This window comes from Peromyscus maniculatus, chromosome 3 (genome assembly GCF_049852395.1).
Source record: "Peromyscus maniculatus bairdii isolate BWxNUB_F1_BW_parent chromosome 3, HU_Pman_BW_mat_3.1, whole genome shotgun sequence".
NCBI lineage: Eukaryota > Metazoa > Chordata > Mammalia > Rodentia > Cricetidae > Peromyscus > Peromyscus maniculatus.
This window is the reverse complement of record NC_134854.1, coordinates 150,648,976-150,659,802: the sequence shown is the minus strand read 5'-3', so window position 1 is coordinate 150,659,802 and position 10,827 is coordinate 150,648,976. Positions and strand designations below refer to the sequence as shown.

The 10,827-nt window shown below is 46.4% G+C and overlaps 1 protein-coding gene across 3 annotated transcripts in view; it reads left to right on the top strand.

The window, feature by feature from the left end:
• Positions 1-454: 454 nt before the first annotated feature.
• The window catches only part of Tulp3 (TUB like protein 3), an 86,228-nt gene continuing 75,855 nt past the window's right edge, over positions 455-10,827 (top strand). For 2 of the 3 annotated variants that reach the window (XR_013050181.1, XM_016006387.3), the window contains exon 1: positions 577-661. Coding sequence is in view for 2 of the 3 variants with exons in the window: in XM_016006387.3 (XP_015861873.1) it covers positions 601-661 (61 nt within the window). In the remaining variant the exon portion in view is untranslated. Of the gene's footprint in view, positions 662-10,827 lie in introns of all 3 variants that reach the window. The other variant, XM_006987864.4, reaches the window with a different exon arrangement.

The following is a 10,827-nucleotide window of genomic DNA, read 5'->3' as shown; positions in this document are numbered from 1 at the left end:
CTCTCAATGAATATACATCAATATTTTTTTAAAGTGAAAATCTGTATTCAACATCAGTGTGGTAGCTTAGGCCTTACTAATTTAAGGCTACAAGCAGTAGCACTGGTCAGAAAGACCTCTAGGGACCAGAACCAGAAAGGAACTGATGGCTGGAGGCATGATCTACTGCAGAGAGGACAGGCTTAGCAGCTTTGGGTGACGGCTAGTGTAGAAGGCTGAAGGCGGGTCAGCTTGCGAGGCTTCTGGCGAAAGAGGTTTGCAAACCCCTGGACCACAATCCTGGCAGCCCCCTGGGCGTTCTCATTGCTGCACAAGGAGGCGCCCGCAGAATGGAGCAGCTGGAGACACCCGGGAGGGCCAGTTGGGACCCAGCCCGGGGGGCCGCACCCCGCTCTGGCGCACGCGCCTTCGCCTCCTGGTGCCTCCCGCCCCCTGGAAACCCTCCAGCATCGCGGCTGGCGCTATTAGCCAGTGAGAGGGGAGCGGCGGGCACCGGACCAATGGGCGTCGGCGACAGTGCGGGGTGTGGTTGCCAGGGGCGGGGCCCGACCTCCTCCATCCTCTCCAGCCCGGCGGCGGTGACTCGGGGTCTGGACGCTGATGCCACGGGACGGGCGGGTATGGAGGCGGCGCGCTGCGCACCGGGACCCGGCGCGGACAGGTCAGGGGAAGGGGCGAAGGCGGTGGAAGGGCGGGTGGGGTCTCCAGGATGGGCGGCCGACGGCGGGGGCCGGAATCGGGTCCCCAGGATGGGCGGGCGCTGTGCATCCCGCGCCGCCAGCACTCTCTCGTGCCGCTCCCTTGGAGTTTCCCCCGGACCAGCTCGCCCTGCTCCCCCAGGGTCTCCGATTCCCTCACTTGCAATGCGTTCGCCCTTCACCGTGTCTCTCTGGAGTAGAGTCAAAGCTGAGGTGGAACGAGGTCCCTCCTGGGAGTCGAAGCGGAAGGTCGCGGGTGATGGTTAATTGGTTCCAAGGCCGTTGCTTTTGGCAGTCATTGCGGAATTCTGGAACGGAGTCCGAGGGCTGAAAATGCAAAACTGTTCTCGTTCTCGTTCGTTCTCTCTCTCTCTCTCTCTCTCTCTCTCTCTCTCTCTCTCTCTCTCTCTCTCTCTCTCTCTCTCTCTCTCTCTCTCTCTCTCTCTCTCTCTCTCTTGTTTGTGCCCCCTGTTTCTCTGCCAGGACCCCTCTTTTTGCCTGGTCCTCAGGGTGAGCCTGGGAAAACAAATGGGCTGCAGTCTCAGCATGCTCGGTTTTTCGTCAGCTGGACTAACGAAAAGTTAATGGGGGGCCTTGTGAAATCATTGGCTCAAAACTTTTCCATTGTCTGAGGATTGAAATCAGACATTTCAACTGCATTCTTCGTTTACCATCCCATTACCACAGCAAATAAAGACTTGGCGTGTAAGGATGTAGTCTGATGTTAAAACTCGTTTTTAACTGATTCGAAACCATCTTTTAAAAAGTTACAAAGATGTCGGAATAGGAACACACCCCACCCCCGCAACTAGGCTCGCTCAAACTTGCTAATGAGGTTGACTTTGAACTTCTGATCCTCCAGCTCAGCCTCCAATGCTGAGCTGTTTTCAGCTTTCATCAGGGAAAGCCTATAAACATAATAGCTGCTCTCTGAAATTTGTTTACACGCTCCCCGCTTTGAGAACAAAAAAATACATTTACAAGTGTAAGGTGGGATTATTAAACTTAGTATTCAGAGCCTCTGATTAAAATCAGGCAGTGATAGTGCATGCCTTTAGTGCCAGCACTCAGGAGGCAGAGGTGGGCGGATCTCTGAGTTCCAGGACAGCCAGGGCTACACAGTGAAACCCTGTCTTGAAAAACAAAACAAAACAACAAAAAACAAACAAAAAGAATTGGGGGATTTAGTTCTAATTGAATGAATTTAGAGAAGTAAATCTCATGGGGATATGATTTTATTTTTATTCCTTTTTGTTGCTGGTTTTGGCTTTTTGTTTGTTTTGTTTTGAGACAGGTCTTCTTATGTAGCCATGGTCAGACTGGAACTCTCTATTTAAATCAGGCTGACCTCGAACTCATGTAGATCTGTCTGCCTCTGCCTCCCATGACTCAAGATTTTAGGGAACAAGAAGGACTTGACTTTGAAATTGGGACCAGATGGCAGTTATTTTTTTTTCATCTCCTAGACTTAAACCTTAAAGGTGTAATTTTAAAGTTCCCCCTCCTCTCCCACATTTCCTTCCAAAGAAACCAACTCTTTAATTTTCCGTCGTCATCAAAGGGGACCGTGTGAGTCACGGTCTCTCCTGTTTAACTCATTTGTTGCTAAAAGGGAGAAGAAGTCTGGCTTTCTAGGTAGTCATTAATATTTTTTAAGAGAGAGAGAAACTGAGAAGACTGACTCTCGGGATAATCCAGTAATCCAGGCTGGCCCCAAACTCAACCCTTCTGCCTGGGCCTCAGGTGTCTGTGATAGGCACGGATCACCAAGCCTGATGCATGTGTGTACTGGTTGTACACTTTCTTATTTTGTTGCTCTTTCAAGATAATCTTATACAACTTGAAGTCTTAGTGGTCTGCTACCTCCTCCCTGCTGCTAGGACTCCAGGTGAGCAGCGCTACTGTGCCAAAGACAGAGGCCCGGGCTTCAAGCTTAACTTTTTTTAAAGAGGTTACTTATTACTGGGCATGGTGCTCAAATGCCTTTAGTCCCCATTCTTGAGCAGCAGAGGCAGGCAGATCTCTGTGAGTTCAGGCCGGCCTGGCCTACATAGTGAATGAATTCCAGTGCTGCCAGGGCTATGTAGAGAGACCCTGTATCCAAACAAAAAGCTGCTTACTATTCATGAATGGTGGTGGAGTTGCTGCAGCATAAATATGGAGGTCAGAAGACAATTTTGTGAAGTCAGTTCTGGGTCTGGGGATGCAACTCCGGTCACCAGATCTTCATGGCAAGCGCCCTCACTGCTGAGCCGTCTTTCCAGTTCTTGTACTTTTTTGATGAAAGACTTGAATACAGATCCCCTAGTATCAATGCCTTTAGTTGTGTGGGTAACACCTAACTTTTAATTTTCCTGGGATTTGGTTTTTTTTCTCTCTGAATTATGTAGTTGTTTGGCTGTCTTACCTAACAAGGCAGAGTTCTTTCGACAAAGTTGAAAGATTATTAACAAGCAAATTTCAAATATTTTTCCTTATGTCTGAAATTGGCAATGGAAATTGGAGATAGACTATAAAACCACACTCAGGAACCTCGCTGAGCCTGAACAGTCTGTGCTGCTGACTCCTCGGGGGTAGTAGCCGGCTAGCATTGGGATTTAGGTTGTCTGAACTTTTGCCAGTGATGCTGGGGTTAGTGGTATGGCTCAGGGACAGCGTGCTTGCTTGGTATTTCAAAGACCTCATGTTTGACCCCGGCAGTACACATGCACAGGTACCCTTGTTATTAATAGCATTGAAGGTGTATCGTGACCTTGTGACCTAGAATTACCTAGGGAAGTATTGGTATGCCCAGCATGGTTATACATAGCTGCAAGTTTGATATCAGTTTGAACTACAAAATGAGCCCCAGGCCAACCAGGGCTACACAGAGAGACCCCACACACACACACCTTTTTTTACACTTTTATAGATTCTTTGTGGATTTCACTCCATGCATTCTGATCCCGCTTATTTCCCCATCCCCTCATCTGCCCTCTGCCCTTGCAACTTAACCCCCCAAAAAAAACCAAATTTAAAAGAAAAACCAAAAACCAAACAAAATAAACAAAACAGAAACACAGAGAAAGAGAGAGAGAATGAATGAATGAATGAATGAATGAATGAATGAATCTTGTCATGGAAGCTTCAGTGTGGCCCCTTGGGTCACATAGTTTACCCTTTAGTCCATTCATCTTTACTAGATGCTAGTTCGTTGCTAGGAGTCATTGGCCTGGCTTAGGGCCTCTGGCTTCCGCTACACCACCAATAAGGGGCTCTCTGTGGGGCTCCTCTTGGATATCCTGTTGTCCTGTGTCGTGGAGGTGGAGGTCCTGCTGTTTTGATCATAGATGGGGTGGATGTTGGGGTGGAAAGACTTGATTCCGGGCCTGGGTAGTAGCTCGCTTGGTCATCCCGCCAGCTTTCCCTCGTCATCACTACCTGGGAGCTCTCCAGCACTGCTTCAGCTAGCTCACCCAGTGCAGCCTGCAGCAAGGGGGACGGGGAGAGGGAGACCCTATCTTAACCCACCACACCAAATGGGATTTCCCTTAACCCCAGTGCTGTGGGATCCCTAGGGCTGTTGACTATCAGCCTATCTCCAGGTTCAATGTGAAACCCTGACTCAAATGTGTACTCATAGTTACACACACACACACACACACACACACACACACACACACAGAGAGAGAGAGAGAGAGAGAGAGAGAGAGAGAGAGAGAGAGAGAGAGAGAAAGAACAGGAGTTCAAGGTCATGTTTGTCTACAGAGCAAATTCAAGGCCAGCTTGAGCTACATGAGACCCTAACTTAAAAAGAGCCCCACCAGCACCTCCGCCGCTGCCAACTAGAGAGATGACTCACGGGTTAAAAGCACTTACTGCTCTTACAGAGCCCCTGTGTTCCGTCCCCAGCACCCACAGGGCGGCTCACAATCACCCATGACTACAGTTCTTAGGGACCCAAAGCCTCCTCTGGCCTCCCCAGACGCTTGGGGCACAGACACACCCTCAGGCAAGATACTCATACATGTAATATAGAGTGGAAAGAAAGAAAATCTGACGTTCTTGCCTGGAAACTATGCCTTGCCTGGTCTTGTCAATCGTGTCTAGCATGCATGTAGGGTTTTTTTGTTTGTTTGTTTGTTTGATTTTTTTTTTTCTGTTTTGATTTTTTATGGTGAATGTCACATCCAACCTAGACAGGGAAGAATATCCTGTAACAAATTCCTTTTTGCCAGAGTCCTTTGCTCTGAGCAGAACAGTTCATCTCTGGCTCCTTAGACCTTCCTGTGGAAACACTGCCGTTTTCCTGGCCTCGGTACCCATTGGAGGAACAAGTTAATATTTGTTCTTACCAGAGCAGAGAGAATGTTTGAATTTGAAGCTGTGTCCCAGCCTGGTGTTGATTGGTTGGAGGGCCTAGATAATTACTTCCTCTGCCAGAGACCAACTCCGCAGGAGAGCTGGGGCTTCCGGCAAGCCAGACTCTCCTGGAAGCCAGTTCACCAGGAATAATTTTCTGTTCCACATAATCTTGGCTGCCTTGTTAAGCATTCTTGCTGGAGTTTTTGTTTGTTTGATTGATTGATTGATTTAAGTTTTTTTTTTGTTTTTTGTTTTTAATTATGTGTCTATGCAGGTACTTAAGGAGGCCAGAGGAGTCAGATCCCCCTGGTGCTAAGTTACAACCTGATGTAGGTACTGGGAACTGAACTTGGCTCCTCTGCAAGAGCCACACATGCATGGTACTCTTAAATCTCTCCAGCCCTAAATGTTGCTTTTGGGGGAGTATTTTTTGTTTTTTTTTGTTTTGTTTTGTTTGTTTGTTTGTTTGTTTGTTTTGTGCTGGAGATTGGACCTAAAGCCTTAAACATGATGATTTTGATTTTTAGGATAAATCTAAACTCTGAAACCTACTTTTAACATGAATAAAGTGTGTGTGTGTGTGTGTGTGTGTGTGTGAGAGAGAGAGAGAGAGAGAGAGAGAGAGAGAGAGAGAGAGAGAGAGAGAGAGAGAGAGAGAGACTCACTATATAGATTAGGCTGGCCTTTAACCCTTTTTAAAAAAACCACTTACCTCACACACCTGATGAGGCCACCATTTCTAAAGGAATTTAAACTATGTATAGGTGTGTGCATGCCTGCATACGGTATGTTCGTAAGTGCAGGTGCCCACAAATACCCCAGTTGTCAGATCCCTGGAGCTGACTTACAGATGACTGTGAGCCCCTGACAGGGGTGCTGGGAACCAAACTCGAGTCTTAACCACGGGCCAGCTCTCCAGACCCCTAGGCCACCATTTCTAAATTTTAGAAGTTCTTTCCACTTTAAATTTTTTTCTTGTATTATTAGAGGGGGAGTATTGAGGGGTGAGGAAGAGAGGGAGAAAAGAATGGGGAGAAAGAGTGTATATACAGGTGAGGAAGGTCGGAGGACAATTTTTATGGGTCAGTTCTCTTCTGTATTGCTGGGACAGAGTCTCTCCTCTGATTTGGGCTACACCAAGGACTCCAGGCTAGAAGGCCCAGATGATTCTCCTGTCTCCACCACAGGCAGCTCTTTTTATTTCTTTCTTTCTTTTTTTTTTTTTTTGGTTTTTCGAGACAGGGTTTCTCTGTGTAGCTTTGCGCCTTTCCTGGAGCTCACTTGGTAGCCCAGGCTGGCCTCGAACTCACAGAGATCCGCCTGGCTCTGCCTCCCGAGTGCTGGGATTAAAGGCGTGCGCCACCACTGCCCGGCTTTATTTCATTTTTTAAATCTATTTTCATTATTATCATCGTGTGTGTGTGTGTGTGTGTGTGTGTGTGTGTGTGTGTGTGTGTGTGTGTGAGAGAGAGAGAGAGAGAGAGAGAGAGATAATATATAATATAATAATCACTAATATATAATCACTAATATATAATCACTATATAGATTAGGCTGGCCTTTAACCCTTTTTAAAAAAAACCACTACACGTCTTTATTTATTTATGGCATGTGTTGGGGCAGCAGTTGAGGCTGGAAGACCACCTGTGAGGATCTGTTCTCTCCTTCCATCACGTGGGTCTCCAGGATTGCCCTAACCGCACTGACCTAGCCCTGATCTTGAACTTTTAAATGGCCTGTCTAAACCTCCCCAGTCCTGGGATTGTTCTTGTTAGGCACCATGTTCTGCGAGATAATCTTTTTTAAAAATTTTATGTATTTTTATTTCATGTGCACTGGTGCTTTTCCTGCATGCATATCTGTGTGAGGATGCCAGATCCTCTGGAACTGGAGTTACAGACAGCTGTGAGCTGCCATGTGGGTGCTGGGAATTAAACCCAGGTCCTCTGGAAGAGCCAGTGCTCCTAACCACAGAGTCATCTCTTCAGCCCCTGCAAGACAAAACTTTAGAATATGAATTACAGTGACAAGTTTTAAGATTTTTTTCTTTATTGACAATGTATAGAAAAAGTTTGCACAGTCTTCTCCAAAATTAAATCATTGCTGTTTATTAATTATCCTTGCAGGAGAAAACTTCAGTAGATTTTAATAAAGTTAGAATGAAACTGGTCTGATAGAGGACGGATTGTTTTCCTGTTGGAACATAGTACAAGTTTCTCGTGGGGATTCACTGCATCCAGAAAACTGGAGGCAAAAGCCGGGAGGGATGTGTTGGTTGAATGAAATTCTTAAGCTCTTTTGAACTTGTCATCCCCCTCCTTCTACCTGCTGAGTGGTGGCCTTCAGGGCTGCACCCCACACCTGCTGAGTGGTGGCCTTCAGGGCTGCACCCCACACCTGCTGAGTGGTGGCCTACAGGGCTGCACCCCACTCCTGCTGAGTGGTGGCCTACAGGGCTGCACCCCACTCCTGCTGAGTGGTGGCCTTCAGGGCTGCACTCCACACCTGCTGAGTGGTGGCCTTCAGGGCTGCACCCCACACCTGCCGAGTGGTGGCCTACAGGGCTGCACCCCACTCCTGGTTTGAGGTTAGGGAGTGCAGAGTATTGAGCCCAGGGCTTCGTTTGTGCTAGGCAAGCATTCTGCCCATTGTTCTGCATCCTCAGCCTTAAGCTGTATTTTTGTTTTGTTTTAGGTCAGGTCTCACCATTTAGCCTGGGCTGGCCTTGAACTCAAGATCCTTCACCATGCCAGGCCTTAGACTATATTTTGAAGAAGGGAGATCTTTCGAGATAAAGTGATCAACAGTGTTTACACTTGTGTGTGCTTGGACTTAGCAGTAGCGTCATCACTTTGAAGAAAACAGGGCAAATGTCGTTATCTTCATTCCATGCATAGAAACTTAGAAAGCTGGCCTGGTGGTGTTTGTTCCTGTCAGTCAGTGTCAGCCATTCTGGAGGCTGAGACGAGAAGACCGCTGCAGCCTGGGAGTTTAAGCCCAGCCTGGGTAACATAGTGAGACCATCTACGTTGAAACCTAAATAAAAATAACCAACAACAGAAAGAAAGAAAAAGAAACGCTGTGCGACACCTAAGGTTACATGAATAAATGATGTAGTAAAAAATACAGTTCAGGGGACCGTTGAGATGACCTAGAGGCTAAAGGCACTCACTGCCAAGCCCGGTGACTTGAATTGGATCCTCCAGACCCAAGAAAGAAACAATCCTGTCATTTGTCCTCTGATCTCCATGTGCGGACTGTGGCACATGTGCCCCTCCCCACGCACACTCAAATAAGTGTAATAAAACAAATTAAGTGAACTCCTGCCTGTCCTGGGTTAAAACGATATTAAGTGGACTGGAGAGATGGCTCAGTGGTTAAGAACACTTGCTGCTCTTCCAGAGGACCTCCAACAGATTGGGTGGCTCACAACTAACTCCCTGTAATTTCCTCAGGGCAGTCCCATGCCCTGTATGGTGTCTATGGGTACCTACACATGAGCGCGCGAGCGCGCGCACGTGCGCACACACACACATACACACATGCGCGCACACGCACACAATCTTCTAAAGAGTCTAGGGGGGATGGAAGGTAGGATATAGGGGGATATGATTAAGACACATTCATTTTTACACATGTATAAGATTATAAAAGAATAAAACAAAAAAATTAAAAACAAACGAAATCCAGGCTTTTGACTTCTGGCCTCCTATTCTCTTTATCATACATTTTCAAAGCATATAATGCAGATATTTGAGGTTTGGGGCTTTGAGGTGGTATCCCACTGTAGCCCAGGCTGGCCTCAAACACAGTGGCAATTCTGCATCAGCTTCTGAGTTCTGGGATGAGGCATGAGCCACCATACCCAGCTACTGCAGATGTTCTGAATGTCATCTGTGCATAGAAATTACTTTTAGAGCAAGCTGTTTAAGAAATCAAACATTATAGAAACGTATAAGTAAATACCAGTTTTATCCAAAGAAAAGTATCTGGTGAGCCTCGGGGCCTTGGGTATGCTGAATACCACCTCTACTGGGCACTGAGTTCTACCTCAAGCCCCGGAGTATGTATTTGGTCTTACCAGGAAAAAGATCATACTTTGATCTTTACCCCCGGAAAGAAAAGGAAAATAACCTGCCCAAGAGAGAACGTGTAACCAAGGAAGAGAGAAACATGAAAGGAAGGCTGGGTTTCCGTTCTGATGCCAGCTGTTTGGAGATCCCTAGGCAACGGTGCAGTCTTTAACTTCGGGATCAAGTCATATGCTGTTAGTAACGTTTCTGAGGGGGCTAGAGTGGTGCACATCTGTAATCCCAGCACTCCAGAGGTAGAAACAGAATGATTCAAGGCCATTGTGGACTACTTGACAAACACCATGTCTCAAAAAAAAAAAAAAATTAATCAAAAAATGCTGATGCCTTGAAAGAGCTAAGGTCCCTCTTTGTTTGGGTCATCTAAGTGAATGGCTGGTTTTTCTTCTGCTCTGTGTATGGGACATGAGCCAAGTCAAGAGGCAATCACTAAATAAATTCCTTGCTGTATTCTAAAGCATTCTTTAAGTTGTATGAATGTTTAAATCAGTTGCCAACTCATCCTTCTCAGCCTCCTCCCCAAGCAATTTTTGCTTTCTGATGTCTACTAAATGAGCCTTTTTTGTTTGTTTTTTTTGGGTTGGTTGTTTTTGTTTTTGTTTTGTTTTGTTTGTATGTTTTTGAGACAGGGTCTCTCTGTAGCCTTGGCTGTCTGGGAACTCACTCTGTAAACCAGGTTGTCCTTGAACTCACAGAGATCCACCTGCCTCTGCCTCCCAAATGCTGGGATCAAAGGTGTGCACCACCACCGCCACCTAAATGGGCCTCTTAGGAGATGAATTTTCAATCCCTTGCTTCAGTTAAGCGCCCTCCAGACCGCAGTGGCCTCTCAGGGGAAGACAGCTGGGTCTGGAATATTGGCTTTTCCCCTGTTTGAGGGAGGATGGTTTCATAGGAGTCTTTTCTGGAGTGTCTGATTTGTTCTTGATGTGTGTTTTCCCAGGAACAATATTTTGTTCTGGTCAGAATTATTCTTAGGGTCTCAACATGTGTACAAATATGACTTTCCAAGGTTGACTGAGTTTAGAATTTGGACAAGGTGCATTTTATTTAATTTCATTTGTAATTCTAGCTGCTTGGGCTGCTAAAGCAGAGTGAAGCTGGTCTCAAACTTATGACAGCCCCTCCTGCCTCAGCCTCCTAAGTGTGGGGTCCTTTTCTAGAAGGAGAGTTCGTACAAGCCCAGATCATCTTGAGCAACATAGGATGACACTATCTCATTAAAATAAAACAAAACAAAAAGTGCTTAAAGCCAGGAGAAGTTCCAGGATAGCTAGGGCTACCCAGAGAAACCCTGTCTGGAGAAGAAAAAAGGTAATTTGCATATTAGAGTAAATACTGTAATAACCGCCGGGCGGTGGTGGCGCACGCCTTTAATCCCAGCACTCGGGAGGCAGAGCCAGGCGGATCTCTGTGAGTTCGAGGCCAGCCTGGGCTACCAAGTGAGCTCCAGGAAAGGCGCAAAGCTACGCAGAGAAACCCTGTCTCGAAAAACCAAAAAAAAAAAAAAAAAAAAAAAAAAATACTGTAATAACCAAGGTTTTTTTTTTTTTAACTAATACTTTGTGGATGAAAATAAGCATACTGCTTGTTTACTTCAGGATGTGACTGAGGATTGCCTCAGAAACTACCATAAAAGAAACCTTAATAGATGTGGTTGTGCTTGTCTGTAACCCTATCCTTGGGAGGTAGAG